Source organism: Cotesia glomerata, linkage group LG3, assembly GCF_020080835.1.
Source record: "Cotesia glomerata isolate CgM1 linkage group LG3, MPM_Cglom_v2.3, whole genome shotgun sequence".
Classification (NCBI taxonomy): Eukaryota; Metazoa; Arthropoda; class Insecta; order Hymenoptera; family Braconidae; genus Cotesia; species Cotesia glomerata.
The window spans coordinates 10,068,086-10,086,451 of NC_058160.1; the positions used below are offsets into that span (position 1 = coordinate 10,068,086).

Sequence of the window (18,366 nt, forward strand, 5' to 3'; positions counted from 1 at the left end):
TAATTTTACTAAAAGTTTTAATTTCTGACAAAGAGTATAGGATTCTTAGCTGAAATCTCACAGCAGTTGTTTCAGTGTCCGAAGAATTTCATGAATCCGGGGTTTTGGCAAATGAAAGTACCGGGAGGAATGCAGTGGCGGAATACAAGAGATGTTCTAGCGATGTAGCAGTTACACAACCGGGTAGAAGGATAAAAGTTTATGGAATCATCAAGTTAAATATATAAATATACAAGATGGAATAAAAATTAATAAAGTTGTTGGTTTTATACGCAGCGTAGAGTTAAGAATAAAGGGCCTTTTTCTTCAGAAAAGCTCCGTCGTAGTTGAAAATACGTCTAGCACGGTTCTTGTGCATTCCGGATATAGGGCGTGGCAGAATTCGCCCACGTGCCTGCCGAGTTTTTCCGCAGAATGGTATTCCTGATCCTCGTGGTTCTCATAAGACTCGGCAGTGCTTGAGGGCCTGCAAATTCCACACAAGCTTAAGGAACATCTCACCCCCTTACTCACCTCACCTACATTTTCTCTGTTTTGTATCACTAAATATCTAACAAGTAATCTATATAATTAAGAGAATAAGGAAAATTTTTTTTTTTTTTTTTTAATTCAATTTATAAATAAATAAAATTTGTTAATTTATTTTGTTTTATTCGTGTAAATGTATTTGTACGTCAAAAATTGATTTATGTAATTAGAAGACTAAAAAAATTTTTCAACGGGTTTATCTTTATTGTAAATTAGTTTTGATATTTTTTTTCAGCCATAGTTATTTATGATTTAAATGATTGAGAGAGTGAGGAAAATTTTTTGACGAGCATATTATTATTTATAAAGGAATTTTTATAGTTTAATTTTGTATCATCAGAAAGCTTTTGACAAGAATTACCGCCTTTGCACGGTTTTATATATTTTTTAGTGAAAGTTAATTTTTTATATCAAGTTTTTGGAGGAATTTTTAATAATTTATTCGTTCTATAAATTTATTCCGTCACATTTGTCCATTAAATAATTTGTAATTGACCCTATGATAGCACAATTATTTTTAAAATTTATAAAAAAATTTATTTATTAAAATATGGTGTCATAAATATCAAAAAATCAAGTCAAAGTTTTCTTATTTATAATTTTTAAATCTTGACAAAAATAGTTGTTTTAAAAAACAATTTACACGCGGGATCTATAATAATTTTTACTTTAATGACAGTGTCTAGCACAAATAGCTGAGAGCGGAGATGAGAGGGAGGTTTCAAGAGGTAGGTATAGAAAATATGGGTAAATTTAACTTGCGTCAAGTGTAGAGAGAACAGAAGACGAGGGTGAAAGGCCACAAGGGTGAGAAGCGTGAGAAAGTGACGGTAAACACGGCGATCCGGGCAATGATCGAGTTATATGATTTACAAGAGTTACATGCCATCCAAAAGGGGTTGTTACGCTCTTAGAGGGACAGGAGAGTACATCGGGGTGGGAGACCAATCCGGAGACTCCCGTAGTTCCTGGATTGTTACGTATACATATACACAAGCAGCAACGTGCTTGGCATCGTCTCAGCATCGATCCAAACTTGCGGTTACCTTCACGTTTAGTTCCTCCAAACTTTCAATTCAGACGATAAATGACGGCTACTCAATTATTACTCGGTAACTTATTAATTCAATTACTCCTCAAACTCATTTTTTAATGCTAAATAATTGCCATTGACATTTTACTTGCAAATAACTGACTTGAAAATTAAGGGAAATTTAAATTGATTGAAGGGATACTCACGTTAAGAATGTCTGAATAAGTTGGCCAAGCAGACCGTGGTTGTGGTCAAAGGGGGTGTGAGTTACTTGGCATATCGCTTTCAGCAGGCAGACTCTTCCTCCCAATCCGTAAAGCTCCGATAATTTTTCAAATTGTTTGTAAATATTCCACCGGGTTTTGCTCTTGTCATCCCGGTAATTTATTGTCCCTGGTGAAGTTAAGTCCGTAACATTTGATGGTAGATTGTAGAGTAATTTCGTAAATGCACCGACGATAACGCTCTCTCGGTCCAACTGCAAGGGCGTACCCAGACCGAAAATCAGCTAACAAAAGATAAAACTTTCAAGTTTACTATTGATAATTATCGTAAATTCAAACAAAGATGGTTAAAATTTCAAGAGAAGAGACATTGAAATAATTAAAATGAACATTTTTGAGAAAATGGGTTTTCTAATTAGGCAAACATATTCTTGGTAGAAAATATCTCTGGAATGCTAACTACGATAAATTCAATTGCACGTATCCATTTATTATTCAATCGCCAAAACTAATTAACGAACTGAATTGTCCGAGTGTTTTAAAATGAAAGTAAACCCCTGAAGCTCGATCGTACGTGCGAGAGCTTTTAAGTTTGCACTTAGTCTATCTTTGCTCCTATACATTTTAACTCACATGAACATACATACACATTTATATATTCACTATTCAGATCATACTTACACATATATGTGTATCGTATTTAGTATCTCATGAACACACTTTATACTCAAGCCTTTTTAATTCACACACTTTGAGTGTAAAAATGAACTCATGAAATCTTTCCGCCAGTACGATGGATAAAAAGAAATTTTTTTATAAATAAATCTTAATTTAAAAGCAAATGATAAAAAATAAACAGCTAACTCTCGCGTGAATTTCTTGTTCTATTTAAAATACCCCCGAGAATTATCTCCAGTCTCTAAACTACAGACTTGAGTCTATAGACAGTAGAAAGATAAAAAAAAAAAAAAAAAAAAAAAAATTTATCCAGTAACTTTTTAAACAGCCAGATTGAATGATTAATTGTACAAGTGAACAACTGAACAGTGAATCACGATTCCCAATCTCCATCTCAATCCAACTCTCGTATGTTATCCAACTTTTGTTTTATTTTATCATTTACTTCATTATCCACTACGGTATCTATATTCGATGTAATAATTATCTGAGGATCCACCGCTATTTCATTAAGTACACATTGGCGTATTTAATAAGTACTCAGTTAATTAGATTTTTATTTTATTCCACATTTTCGGTAGATTAAAAACAAATTAATAATTAACCAATTTAATTCCGATAGTTTTTAATTATTTATTTAAATACTAGCAACCTTGCAGTCACTATGTGACTGCCGTAATTTGTGAACTATACACGAAAAAAATAAATAGTAAATACAACATGATGCAGTCTTGGTAAATAAACATGATGAAATCATGTTGCAGTTATATGATTTATAATATTTTGGCGACATGACAATCATGTTGCGGTAGCACGAGAAAAATCATGTCAGCATTTGATCGTCATTATCATGCGTGGAATGTAAAAATAAATAGTCACGCTAATTGTGTAAGGAACCTTAATCTTTTACCTCCAATTGTACCTTGTCTATCGATAAAAAAAAGCTTGAATTATGTTGCAACAAGACATATCTTAAAAATAATAACAATTAATAATAATTTAATTACTTTCATTACAAACCGAAGCTATTGACAAAAAAAATTGTATATAATTTAAATAAACAAAAATATCGTTCACAAATTATATAATTCGATAATTTACTTTTATTTTCATCTGCAATATTATAAATCCTAAAAAACCTAGTTTCTTTATAATAAATAATGTTTCTGAAGCATAAATATTTAGTTGTTGCAGCTTAATTCTAAGCTATTAAGACTACATGAAAATCATGTTGCTGCCACATCATTTTTCTCATGCTACCGTAACATAGTTGTCATGTAGCCGAAACATGAGAAATCATGTGGCTGCAACATGATTTTATCATGTTCATTTGCCAAGACTTCATCATATTGCATTTACTACTTATTTTTTTCCGTGTAAATAAATGAAATTTTGCTTTATTAAATAATGACTTTTGTTAAATTGCACTGTACTTTTTTAACTATTGACATTTTTTAAGATATAAGCTCATTCCGATGTTACACTCATCAAGAGCTTTTATTTAAGTACCCACATGCATTTTGATATATTTTTCATATATACATATGGGTCATTTCACCAAATAAGAACATTTTTACGGGGCGACCCTCGCGGATTATGTTTAAAATTTATGGAGGTGTTCTCTATCATAAGACAAAAATTCCCTGAGAGTTTAAGCTCTTAATACGCAGCGGTCTTGAAGTTATGATTTTTTTTAATTTTGGAAAAAATTTTTTTTCAACTTTTTCGTCAATTTTTCTGATATGAAAAACATTTTTAAACAAAATCGACAAACATTGTATTTTGTAGGAAAAATTCTCAGCTTTTGAATGAAAATATTTATTTTTTCATAAACTCATCAAAAGACCCTTAAAAATCGAATTAAAGTGGAAAAATTGATTTTTTTCGGTGTGCAGCCCAAAATTCTTCAAATTTGAATTTTTTTCTGAAAGCTGAGAGTTTTTTACACAAAATATAGCGTTTTGCCGATGTGCATATTTTTTGTTTCGTCACAATTAAATTAAATGTTAGATTCACTATGCAGTAATATAATTCAGAATAGTAATATAATTTTCTCTTTAATACTAAAATTATAGTACTCAGAAATTTTGAACCACCTGCTTAAAAGCTGAGTCTATACTTCGTCACTTATCATGCAGATGGCACTCACAACTCCCTCTATTTACTTTCATTTTGTGATTCTTTCTTGAGCGATTTCTTTTCGGATCGTTTGTTCTTAACAAAAATATAATTGCTCAAGTTTTTAAGTAATAATTATTGCGTTACTTTGATATTTCATTGCCATGAGTAAACGTATACGGTCAGTAAATTGTTGTATAAAAAAGGAGTTAAAAATTTAAGAAAATTTCCCGACGAAGATCGTTGGAAATTTCCTGACTTAGATGACACTTCAATGTTATGTGTGCGTTGTCGATTCCGTGTCAAAGAATATATTCCGCCGGCATCAGAGGAAGAGGAAATTATTTCAAGTCAAATTAGTGTTGAAAGTCTGAGTATATCAGCTGAAATTTGTACTCAAGGAAGCAGTTTATCTCGAACTCTCAGTAATTTTAGCGACAATCTATGTGATTACAATGATCATTCTTTAGAGCGATTTTTGAAAATTCCTCTTATTGAAAAAGACAGGTAAAAATTTTCTATTGATTAAGTTTTTCATTTACTGAGTGAAAACTTACTTAATTATTTTTCTATGCGTTTAATTTAAGGTTATATTCTGAAAAAAATTATGGAGTAAAAAAACTTGATGAGAGCTATGCTGCCCTAGAGAATAAGTTCCAATCACAATTTGGAATAGTACCTGAATCTACCTACTGAAAGATTAATCAAGATCATTGTTCCATGATAGCTAAAGTGAAGAAATTATATAACGCTGAAAGTGACAAATAAATTTTTTTAACAATCGATCATTTTAAAATATCTTCATTTTTTCATATTAATACGATCGATCGTTTGCTTTACAGATCAATAAAAAAGAAGCTGCTTTCAATTTTACCCGACAGTTGGGAAGTCAGTCGTATAGCATCTGAATTTAACTGTTCTCGAAAAATGGTACTGAATCTTAAAAATGACATCAGTGAATCTGAGAATGTTGATTTAGACTCTGGTGAAATGACTACTAATACTTTGAATCCCACAAAAGTTCCAGGCAATCAGCTGCTTAAGTTAGATGTAAAAAAACTTGTCATTGATTTTTATGAAAGCGAAGAAAACTCAAAACAATTAGCGGGCATGAAAGATTTTAAATCTGTGAAGGATTGTGATGGAAATCGAACTACACATGTCGTATGTGTTTGTACTATTCATCAAAATTTAAAATTGATGTTAGAAGGTACTTGTGTATTTGACATTCTCTATAATTGTACTAAAACTAGTTATTAATCTTATTACATTTATTCCATTTAGGATGTAATTTTCCAAAATTTGCGAAAAACACCGATTGGGTTGTAGAATCTCAGCCAATTTACAAAAATTTATTAAATAAATTAGTTTGTAACAATCCAAACGAATCGTGCTTTTCCAGAATGTGCAATAGTTGTCCAAATAATGAAGAAATCGCTAATTATTTTCGTGTGTCGTTTAATGAATCTGATGTTAATGAAATCCAATATAAAATGTGGACATCAACAGACCGTTGTACTATTGTGAATGTTACTTCAGATTCCGAAGACTTCATCGAGACTTTAGTGACGCAACTTGATAAGCTTTTGAAACATGATTTTATTGCGAAAACACAAAGTCGATTTTTTTCTGATACAAAACTAAATTTAAAGAGCGGGGAATTCGCCGTAGTATTTGACTTTGCGGAAAACTATGCATTCGTTGTGCAGGAAGCAGCTCAAGGTTTTCATTGGAATAATGATCAAGCTACTATATTTCCAATGGTGATTTATTATAACGAAAATGATACTATTAAGCATTTGAGCTTTGTTGGTATTTCAGATTGTCTTAAGCAAGACACAGTTTTAATTTATTTATTTCAAGAGCAATTGATTGCCTTTCTTAAAAAGAAGTTTGCTGTCATCAATACGATTTTTTACTTCTCTGATGGAGCTCCACAACGATTCAAAAACAAGAAAGCATTTACAAACTTATGTTATCATTATGCTGACTTCGAAATCAACGCTGAGTGGCATTTTTTTGCAACTGCCCATGGCAAAGGACCATGCGATGGTCTTGCGGGTTCATTAAAACGATATGCTGCTAGAGCTTCACTACAAATGAACAATAAAGAGCATATACTGAAACCACAAGATTTGTTTTCCTGAGGAACGAAAAATTTTACAAGCGTTGACTTTACTTTTATAGCTAATGACGATTATTTAATAAAAAAAAATGTGTTAGACGTACGATATTCTCAATCGAAAACGGTGAAAGGTACACAGTCATTACACACTTTTGTGCCTTTAAAAGATGAAATTGGTTATGCTTTCATTAAAACTGTGTCCACATCTCAAAAAAGTTCAAAAATAAAAGTATTTTAATTATAATGAATTTGCGTTTAATTTAATTGTGATGAAACAAAAAATATGCACATCGGCAAAACGCTATATTTTGTGTAAAAAACTCTCAGCTTTCAGAAAAAAATTCAAATTTGAAGAATTTTGGGCTGCACACCGAAAAAAATCAATTTTTCCACTTTAATTCGATTTTTAAGGGTCTTCTGATGAGTTTATGAAAAAATAAATATTTTCATTCAAAAGCTGAGAATTTTTCCTACAAAATACAATGTTTGTCGATTTTGTTTAAAAATGTTTTTCATATCAGAAAAATTGACGAAAAAGTTGAAAAAAAATTTTTTCCAAAATTAAAAAAAATCATAACTTCAAGACCGCTGCGTATTAAGAGCTAAAACTCTCAGGGAATTTTTGTCTTATGATAGAGAACACCTCCATAAATTTTAAACATAATCCGCGAGGGTCGCCCCGTAAAAATGTTCTTATTTGGTGGAATGATCCATATATATAAAATATATTTTAAAAATATAAACTCATCCCGATGTTACACTCATCAAGAGCTTTCATTTGAGTATCCACATGCATTTTGATATATTTTTCATATATACATATATATTAGGGTGATTCAAAAAAACTTTTTGATTTTTTTTTAACTCACCCTTTCAACTGTTTCTATTTGATATAAAAAAAATCCTCATCAAAAACGAGCCCTATAGCTCAACTCTAAGGGGTCACTTTTTTTATTTTAGTTTCCCATTTAATTAACATGGGAAAAATTCTTTTTTGTTTTAAATTGAACTCAAATAATTTACGCAATTTTTTACAAAAAACGATTTTATATTCTTAAAGTAGAGTCTTTGAGCTTTACAAAACTCTAAGACAAAGTACTATTATCTCTACAAAAAGACTAGTTACAGCCATTTAAAAATGACTAAATTTCGAAATTTAAAGAAATAGTTGGCAATTGGGTCATTCCATTTCAGATCGGCGAATAGTTGGAATCGATCTCTTTTGATTTGGAAAAATTTTTATCAGAAGTTTTCGTTTATCATAAAACGAAGTTCTGCCAAAGGAAAAACAATAAAAAATTTTTTTTCAAAAGATATGCAAATTCAAAATTTTGCAATTTTTTCAGTTTTTCAATTTTGTTTTTGTAATATCTCGAACGCTATTGTGGATATAAGAATGACCTGTTGTTTGTTTAAAAGGGGACACTTAGTATTATTGAAAAAAAAATATTTTGGAAAAAAATTTTCAAAAATGCCAAATTTGTCAAATTTTGAATTTTTGAAAATTGTTAAAAATGACGATCGAAGTTAAAATTTTAGCTCAATTTTTTTTGTATGATACATAGTAATCCCCTAAAAAATTTTGAAATTTTTAGAAGGGTGTTTTTTTTTTCAAAAATATCAATTTTTGAATTTCAAAAAAAAATTTTTTCTCTTTTTTTGCAACTTTTAAATAAGGTAAAGTTATGCAGATACAAAATATTTTAAATTTGAGGATTAAAACTTGAATGCATCACGTGGAAATATTGAATAATAAATTAATTTTAACTTTTTTTTTATTTTCCATGCGTTAAGGATGACTTTGAAATCATGTCAAAAAAATAAAAAAAAGTTAAAATTAATTTATTGTTCAATATTTCCACGTGATGAATTCATGTTTTAATCCTCAAAATTACAACTTTATGTATCTGCATAACTTTACCTTATTTAGAAGTTGCAAAAAACGAAAAAAAATTTTTTTTTTTTCAATTAAAAAATGGATATTTTTGAAAAAAAAAACACCCTTCTATATTTCAGAATTTTTAAGATGATTACTATGCACGGAGAAAAAAGTATTGCTATTACCACGATACAGTATAGTGATGATCACGATCCCCGCATGACTATACTTTAGATGCGCATATGCCCAATCTAGTGGATAATGATTATCACGATCCACATGGATTCGGATATTGAGTGTCTATATTGCTATGGTTTATAGATGATTAGTTGTCTTTAATTAAATGTTAATTATATTTTATTGCAGATTATTATTTTTTTGGTATTTTATTGTTATTAACATAAATACAAATTCTTTTTGTAGCTCGATTGGTTAAAAATTATTGTATAGATTATGACAGTCAAGAATTGGGTTAGGTTTAAAAATGTTTAAATAAAATGACTTACAGCAGTATTGTTGGAATTGATCTTATATGACTTTTTTTTTTAATTTTTACAAATATTATTATTATTAGCCTAGAAATTTGTATTATTGAAATATTCATTTAAAAGAGGCAAATATTTTTATTTGCTTTTTCATTACAAATATAAATAATGCTGTGAAGCGGGAAGGAATAGGAGTTACGGTAATTATTACGTGAAACGTTCCACGCGTAACAGGATATTGGTAGGAAAGGATTGAAAAAGGAATATTTTATAAAATAATATATTTTTGTATAAAACAGTATGGGATCAAATTATTTATGCTAAAAAAGACTTTTATGGAAACAAAAATTTTATTTATTTAATACAATATATAATGTACATTGTTTTTCCTTATCAATGCAGTAGAATTATATACAATAACCACGGACACAGCATGAAAATAGTTAACATAGGAAGATTTATTTCTTTACTAGCCTTCAAAAATCGACACAAGTTTTTTAAGATTCCACTCGAGTAATTTATCAACAACCCAATCATCCATATCGCTGTTATTATTAATTCACTAATTTATGTAATTATCACTATTTCATCACAAAAATTGTAAACAAATCCACTCGTAAGTTTCAGACTTGGTTATGTGTGGTGGCAATGAAGGCGTCGTGGATCGTGATAATCACGATACGTTTCGCCGCAGTAAGGAAACGTTTCTTTATGATCGCAATACGTTTTTACATATTCACATACCATGGAAAGTTAATATAAGAATCCGAAGTATAGAGTATATCAGGTTATAATATTGTGAAAATGACAATACTGTTTTGAGCTAATCATAATACTACGTTCACGATCCACTGGATCGCTACAATAGCAATACTTTTTTCTCCGTATGTATTATACAAAAAAAATTGAGCTAAAATTGTATCTTCGATCGTCATTTTTAACGATTTTCATAAATTCAAAATTTGACAAATTTGGCATTTTTGAAAATTTTTTTCCAAGATATTTTTTTTTCAATAACCCTAAGTGTCCCTTTTTAAACAAACAAAAGGCCATGGCCTTTGGAATGCATTCCTATATCTACAATAGCGTTCGAGATATTACAAAAATAAAATTGAAAAAATTGCAAAGTTATGAATTTGCATGTCTTTTGAAAAAAATTTTTTTATTGTTTTTCCTTTGGCAGAACTTCGTTTTATGATAAACGAAAACTTCTGATAAAAATTTGTCCAAATCGAAAGAGATCGATTCCAATTATTCGTCGATCTGACATGGAATGACCCAATTGCCAACTATTTCTTTAAATTTCAAAATTTAGTCATTTTTAAATGGCTGTAACTTGTCTTTTAGTAGAGATAATCATACTATGTCTTAGAGTTTTGTAAAGCTCAAAGACTCTACTTTAAGAATATAAAATCGTTTTTTGCAAAAAATTGCGTAGATTATGTGTAAATTCAATTTAAAACAAAAAAGAATTTTTCCCATGTTAATTAAATGGGAAACTAAAATAAAAAAAGCGACCCCTTAGAGTTGAGCTATAGGGCTCGTGTTTGGTGAGGATTTTTTCTATATCAAATAGAAACATTTGAGAAGGTAAGAGTTAAAAAAAAAATTAAAAAGTTTTTTTGAATCACCCTAATATACATTAAACATATAAATATATGAAAAATTGATGTGGATACTTAAATGAAAGGTCTTGATGAGTGTAACATCAGGATGAGCTTATATCTTTAAAAATGTCAATAGTTCACGAGATACAAGGCCATTTTTTAATTATGTATCTAGAGATAGAGTATTTTCGAATGCAGCCTAAATACTTATCATAATAAATTGACTATTGGTGAAAATGATATGAAACCATGAAAAGGCACAACTCTAGGTCAAGACTTTTCCAACGATACCAAATTTAACCATAAAAAACCATTTTATTATGTAAATACACTGGCCACAAATTTTTGCTTATTCTCTTAATAATATAGATTATTTCAAAAGCAAGTAAAATTTATCAGGTAATAGTATATTACACTACAAGGGCAGAAAGTTGAGATTCCTGCACTGCGCGCCATGATGCCCGAGGCGAAGCCGAGGGCATCATGTCGCACAGTTCAGGGCTCTCAAATTTCTGCCCATGTAATGTATACTAGTTTTCTTGCTATCCGGACGAAAAAAATTGCGTTGAAAAAAATTGATGCCTGCCCCCGACATTTGCGGCACGAGCGAAGTGAGTGCTGCTGGTTGGGGGGGGGGGGGGGCAGGCATCAAATACACCTGTCAATAAAGATACTAATTTATAATCTATCATATTACTTTCTTTTGAGAAACGATCTTAATTTAATTAAATAAATTTAAAGTTATAAATATATTATAAATTAAGTCTGATTTTAAGAATAAAAAAAAAAAAAACAGAAAAATGAAATAATAATCGTAAAATGCATAGAAAAAAAAATTAAGAAAAAAATCTGTTTTTGTATTTTTTCAAATAATTATTTGTTCAATAATGAATTTATTTATTTCAGAATATCTATCAGGATAAAAAATATTTCTCGTTTCTTTTAGTAATTTAAATATTAAACAAGTCTCATTTCATTAAAATAAATATTTATTTTCTATAATTAACTTAGATTCAACCTAAAATCATTGACACATCCAAGATAGATGAAAATTAAATTATTATTTAATTTTTTAAATTTAATTTTTAAAAAATTAAAACAAAAATTTTCACATGTAGAAAATTTCAAAAATTATACGTGGAATTTTTTAAAAATAGTTTTTTAGTTCTAGTTTTTAATTAATAAAAAAATCAAAAATTGTTGAGTGTCGGTTAACTTAATTTTCATCAGACAGATACATTCATAACAATCACAAGTAAGGTTAGGCTTATAAACATAAGTTCTATAGAGTGAGCGCGACTACCGACTTTCGGGCTTTCTGCCGCCTCGAGTCTCGTTGTCAGTGCATGAATGCATTATTTCGGCTCCCCGTCGTAGAGCGCATGCGCGACTCGACCATGGCATAAAAAAGGGTATTTCTGCCGTGAAATCGCAGCGGGAACCCCGTACTTTCGACCGGCGTAGTAAGAAAAATAATTTAAGCAAAGTACCTGCTCGTGATAAACATATAATTGATTTATGATAATGGAAAACTTTGAAAATCCACTCAAACGTAAATTTACGAGGATCTTATACACTGCCGGAGCTTATATGATCTTATGAATATTAAATCACACTGCCAATATGTAATGTGTCGACATGAATGTATGTTAAGTAACGATTAGCGATAAACAGCGGTAGTCGAATAGCAACAACATCAACAACAATTAATTAATATTCATGCTAGAAGTACCGGTCTTAAATACTCTTATGTGTACATACATGATATAATATACTCACGATTAGCTGGGATGGCGAGGGGTAAATAAGACTTCTCTCCTCTCTTAAAGCGCTTTTAGCGCGGCTGCAGCTCTTGTTCCAGAAAATAATAACCGCAAAAAATAATTCAACTTTCATTGTAATTATAAATGTGAATTCGCAATCAAAGCCAAGAATTGCGAGTAAATGTTTTTTAAGTCCTTGTAGTTCTTATCAGCCAGTTAGTTTTGAATCGATTGAAATACAGGCGGTAGTTGTAGTTGTAGACGACGTCATCGCGGTAAATTGAATTATTTCAGTCCGTTAGATCCTTCAGGTAACTCTTGTTCCCCTCTTCTTGAACAAACGCCAAGTAAAGAAGTGAGTTGAGAAGCGTCAACGAGGTACAACTACACTTAAAACGTAACACTTGCCGTTCTTTGCCGTAAACTCGATTAACGACTCTCTACCAATCAAATTTCGTGAGAGTTTACTCTTTTTTACAATATTTGCTTATGGAAATTTCATAAATACATATCGCAAATATTTTAAACAGCCGATACGAGCCAGCCGACTCCAGTAGACACATTTTAAATTATAAATTTACACATGTACTTAATACTGTAAATAGTTAATTCGATTATTTTATTTATCTTACGTGTCTTTGAAAGACTCAATTGACCGATAAATTTATTTTTAAAAAGTTAAAAAAATTTTTAGGCAATTAAATAATGTTTCCAAACTGTAAACCTCGATTTTTTAAGAAGAAAATTTAATTTTTTTTTTCAATAATAGGTACATATATTGGAGAGTGTATAACGTAAGCATTTGGTACGGACGTTAAAGGAGCTAAAACCCAGGATATATGTTTCTGAAGCCAAGTAAGAAATGTACTTTATTTGTGTATTTATTTTTCAATATTTATTGAACTGTATACAAAGTTATGAGTTTCCCGGGAATGTAACATGCATGGTATGATCGTAGAAAAATAAACTACGTCATAGCCCTGTTTAAGTCGTAAAAAATAATTTCGTCTAGAGAATTAAATTTAAAATTTGTTGTATTAATAATAAAATATATTTTTTCAATAAGGATTATTTATTTTCGAGGTTTAATATAATTTTATTAAGCTACCGCGATAAATTAAAGGCTGATATTATTTTTTGATAACTCTTTGCTCTTTTTGCCATCGGTGTATTGTTATTATCGAACAACAAAAATGCCAATAACATCCGATAACTGCGTCACGTAGCAATACCGTCACCCGGTACCGAGTACCCGCGGTACTCAGCTTCTATTTTCTATACCCTCAAATACAAAAAATTCTCTCACTCTTTGTTTTCAGCTTCTATTATAACTGTATTGAGAATAACGTTAACGTTACTATACTAGTCTGCCAAACCAAGAATTTTATTTTATTTATTTTTACAATCACATCCCAGTTGTTAAACTTTTATTTACTTTATCGCACTTTTAATTTGTTTCCCTTAGTTATTATTTTTCAACCGATCAAATTTCTACTGAATTACCTCCGTGAAATAATCCAGAGGACTTTCAATGCAATCGGGAAAAATTTTGTGACAATCATTAGGATATTTTCTCCCTTTGAACTCAGCTGCTCTGAACTCCTGGTCCGTGTGCTCCAGATATTTTTCGTCGGTCAGCGAAGGGCTGCAATAAATTTTTAATAATATTGGTGTTTATTTTTGGCTAAATATATAAATATATAAATAGAACAAGTTACGTGAGGAGAATATGAATAAGTTGCGGTAAAATTCCTTGTGATCTCGAGAAAGGGACTGCAGCAGTCTCACAAATCACTCTTAAGAGGCAGCTTCTTCCTGAACTAAAAACCACTAAAGTTGACTCGATCATCCGGTAAATCTTCCAGCGTGAACTAAATCCTTCGGCTGTAATGGAGAATGTATTTATAATGACCAAAAAAAAATACTATAAACTAAATGAGAAGCAAAAAAATACTATAAACTAAATGAGAAGCAAGTACACAAGGGGAGTCAAAAATATCTAAAATTAATTAATAATAAGATTTAGTAATGGTTACTTAATCATTTATTAAAGCCCATTTGTTTCCACCAAATAAATATTTAGTAGTATTTAACAAATTATCTATTGCTACTCAATAAATCGTTTATTGGTATTAAAGAAATTAATTTTTTTTTAACTAATTTTAGCGTATAGCCTAACTTTTTACTCAAAATAAATAAAAATAATTTTAAATAAAAATATAAGGTATTATAAAGAAAAGAATCTCATTAAATTATAATTTTTTATTTGAGACATTTATAAAATTTGAAATTAAACAAGTTTTTAACATATCAATAATAGAGAAATTGAAAAATTTAAACTAAACTCCACTGAGAAATAACATAAGCCATTTGGGAGTATGTGTGTTTACAAAAGTTTGATAAATCTCCCAAAATCGAGTTGAATAAAATAATCTGAATCAGTGAATGGGTTTTGTATCACATTGGAATTAATGGAATTAAAGCATCGCCATCTACCGACAATACTTACCAAAGAAATATTTAGTACCTACTACTAAATATTATTTGGTGGAAAAAAATATTTATTTCAATACAATAAGGCTTTATTTATATTAATATAATTTATTTATTTAGAATAAAAAAATCTTTTATCAAGCTGTAACAAATAATATTGATGGGTAAAATATATTTTTTTCACCCAAATAAATGACTAAAAATTTTGTTACTAAATCAGTTTATTACTCCGTACTAAATCCTTCTATCATTACAATATAAAAAAAATATAAAAAAAAAAACGAGACCGATTAACTAAAATTAAAGTGGTCGAAAAAGCCAAGCTGGAATAAGAAGAGGCTTGGCGTACATTTATTCCCCGTCTATTGTCTATTTCACTCAGTCTCCTTCGATCTGTTGCTAGACAGGCTTTACCTCTGTATATATCTATATATTACGAAAAATAGCCATTAATATGTAAAGTGCCAGAAATTCGTGCTTTATCCATCCACTCATTCACTTTCTTTTTTATTTTTTTGATACTTCCTCCCTCGCTTTAACTTTTTTATCTTTTATTCAAATCACACTTTTTCGCTATTACTAAAAGCACATTCGTCAATAAAATCTCTGCTAAACTGATTTAAATTGAATTTTTTCTTTTATCAAAGGATCTACTAGCGAGGATAACTCACCTCAAGGGAGACAAAATAAAGTAATTATTAAATTAAGTAAGTAGACTTACGGTTTTGATAAAAAGTGGATCTTTGATAGCGTATGTAAGGCTCCGTTAAATCAGAGGCGTTGTAAGGGAGATCATAATTGAATTTGACAACATACCCGATGATCGTACTAACGTCGACATCCATCGGCAACCCTAGACCAGCAATCAACTGGAGAAATACCAATACATTCAATAATAGAATAATAAAACATATAGAGAATAGAATGTACTGGCAGTAGCTTGATAGGATAGCAGAGTTGTACAGGAGACAGGCAACCCACCAACAGCAGAGTTAAATCTATTTACGTACAACTCTGTCGATATGTCTATATATTGTATATATATATATATATATATATATATATATATATATATATATATATATATATATATATATATATATATATATATATATATATATATATATGTTTATGTTGTTTTGGAGGTGTAGAGAGATCAAGCTAGAAATAACAATGAAAACTACGTGATAAATCTGTGCTGACAACCAATTCATCCGGATTCAACGGTACGTCACTCGAGAATTCATTTCTGGCATTGACGTGAAGAGTGTTATGATGTGAATGTTATATATATACCGATATAGGTCATCAGATTTTAAAAAATTTCCGTCGATGATTCGTCACGGAAAAAGTATTTGATTTAAAAAAAAAAAAAAAAAATTTTTTTCGTCCAATAATGTAGTCCAGCCAACAGTGAATTTAATATTTTTATTTTAATTGCAATTACCAGTTGATTTTTTTGACAATAATAAAAAAAAAAGGATGAATATAAATTTTTACCTGCATTTTAGTAGCTGCCCAGTCGCTGGGCGGCGGGTGAACCAAATAACGCTTACGTATTTTAGTATCTCCATTTACTGACACTAAACAATTGTTAATGGTGACCGTTAAACCAGTGATAACGATGCAAGGTAAAATTATTTTACGATAAATAAAACAAGATGTTAACAATGAATTCATTGTTGGGGATAACTTTAAGTAAGCGTCAGTAGTAGTTCTTTGTCTTGCGCTTCCAAGATATCTATATAAACTGGATAGAGTTCGCTTGAGGGAGAGAACCAGTGGTAAACCGACTAATCACTCTCTCGGCGTCCTAATTAGCGGTAGGGTTTCGACGACGTGGTAAATTACAAAATATTACAGCCAACTTTTAAAGGATTTTTTTTTTTATTTATTGTTTATCAATTTATCTTTTTATTTATTTTCTAACACTAAAAAGTTTTAATGTATAGAAGATTAGATTTAAAGTTTGAAAAATAAGTTGGGAGCTAGAAAATATTATAAAAGTCAAATTGTCCTGGGAAATAACGTGAATTGTCTTTATGCATTTTTATTTGCAAGGATGTGGGAATTTTTTATCGCTTTTGTTCAGCTGTTTATTCCCAGGCTTTAATGTTTATTAAAACTGTCAGATTGTGTGCTTAAGGTAGAGGTAATTTATTTTTTATCCTCAATCGGAAAAAGTTTGCTTGAAAAAATTTAAAGAAAATGTAAAAGGTAAATTTGTCAGTAAATAATTTATTGATTGTTAAAAAATGGCAAGAGTAAATAAAAGTAAATGTATTTTTTTTTTTTTTTTTTTTTTTTACAAAGTAAAGTAGTCTAATGGACTGTAAATGCACTCAGGGAAAAAAGATTTGCATTGACCTTTTGACTGTTTATTTAGACTATTTTTGCCGATGTTTTCAGCGGTGAGATATTGACGATCCTCGTATACGTCTGGGTATTCAGAAGTACTGGATGGAGAGAGGAAAGTATGTAAAAGCTCGCCAAGTAATCCGTGACTTCGATCAAAAGGAAGTTCTGCAGCTTCGCAGACAGCGCGAAGTAAGCATACTTTTCCTGGCGAGCCGAAACTCCCGAGAGCAGACTCTAAAATACGATATAAATCCCATCGAGATAGTGATTGTTGTGATTTTATTTTAAAACTTTTTACATTATTCTTATTCCTTTCTCTTGTTATTTTTCCACTATTATCATTGTCATTATTATTGTACGCATCTCTTTGGTGCCTGTTTAAGTAAGTGGGGCCTGAAAACGATGACGAGTTGTAAGGCAAATTGTAGTTGCACTTTAGTACGTATCCCAGTATTACCGAGACTTCCGACTCCATTGGCAGTCCCAATCCAAAAAGAACCTGATAAATAGTCATTTATTAATTTATTAGGAGGGCCAACACTCTTTAGAATTTTTTATAATTACACAGAAAAAAAGAATTAACTTAAATCAAGTAAATGAATTTTAAGAACTTAATATTCTTAATTAAAGTAGAAAAATTCTTTGACTCAGAAATTTTTATTGACTTAAATAAATTTTGTTTGATTCAAGAATTTTTTTTCGATTCAAATTAATTTGTTTTCAGTGTAGTGATAAGTAATTAAAAATTTTCCATTTACAGAGTAATGTAAACAAATAGATACACAGATAAAATATAAGTCAATAATAATAATAACTAGCAACCTTGCACTATGTGACTGCTGTGACTGGTAAACTATAAATAAATAAAATTTTGCTTTATTAAACAATGACTCTTGTTAAATTGCACTGTACTTTCTTAACTATTGACGTTTTTTAAGATATAAGCTTATCCCGATGTTACACTCATCAAGAGCTTTCATTTGAGTACCCACATGCATTTTGATATATTTTTCATATATGCATATATATATAAATATATGAAAAATTGATGTGGGTACTCAAATGAAAAGTCTTG

General features: G+C 29.9%; 3 protein-coding genes across 3 annotated transcripts; 1 reads left to right on the forward strand and 2 right to left on the reverse strand.

Annotated features, from left to right (window-relative positions):
• Nucleotides 1-43: 43 nt before the first annotated feature.
• LOC123260543 lies at nucleotides 44-16,760 on the reverse strand. The gene is made up of 8 exons (XM_044721692.1): nucleotides 16,434-16,760; nucleotides 15,655-15,802; nucleotides 14,159-14,324; nucleotides 13,936-14,085; nucleotides 12,849-12,880; nucleotides 12,457-12,644; nucleotides 1,768-2,069; nucleotides 44-466 (listed from the first exon to the last, which is right to left on the reverse strand). Exons 1-8 carry the CDS (start codon nucleotides 16,611-16,613, stop codon nucleotides 307-309), a joined length of 1,326 nt encoding a protein of 441 aa, XP_044577627.1. The 5' UTR covers nucleotides 16,614-16,760; the 3' UTR covers nucleotides 44-306.
• Nucleotides 5,781-6,954, forward strand: LOC123260388. Its single transcript, XM_044721460.1, has 2 exons — nucleotides 5,781-5,791; nucleotides 5,866-6,954. The coding sequence occupies exons 1-2, from the start codon at nucleotides 5,782-5,784 to the stop codon at nucleotides 6,726-6,728; spliced, it is 873 nt and encodes a 290-aa protein (XP_044577395.1). The 5' UTR covers nucleotide 5,781; the 3' UTR covers nucleotides 6,729-6,954.
• A 478-nt stretch (nucleotides 16,761-17,238) lies between the features above and the next one.
• On the reverse strand, nucleotides 17,239-17,851 carry LOC123260549. The gene has a single exon (XM_044721704.1). The coding sequence runs from the start codon at nucleotides 17,803-17,805 to the stop codon at nucleotides 17,239-17,241; it is 567 nt and encodes a 188-aa protein (XP_044577639.1). The 5' UTR covers nucleotides 17,806-17,851.
• Between the last annotated feature and the right edge of the window lie 515 nt (nucleotides 17,852-18,366).

Coding starts and splice junctions, on each gene's coding strand:
- LOC123260543 (XM_044721692.1), bottom strand. CDS start 16,613: ATGAATTCATTGTTAACATCTTGTTTTATTTATCGTAAAATAATTTTA. Junction 15,803..16,433: donor GGGCAGCTACTAAAATGCAG/GTAAAAATTTAT, acceptor GTATTTCTCCAG/TTGATTGCTGGTCTAGGGTT. Junction 12,645..12,848: donor CGAGTTTACGGCAAAGAACG/GCAAGTGTTACG, acceptor CTGGCTGATAAG/AACTACAAGGACTTAAAAAA.
- LOC123260549 (XM_044721704.1), bottom strand. CDS start 17,805: ATGACTATTTATCAGGTTCTTTTTGGATTGGGACTGCCAATGGAGTCG.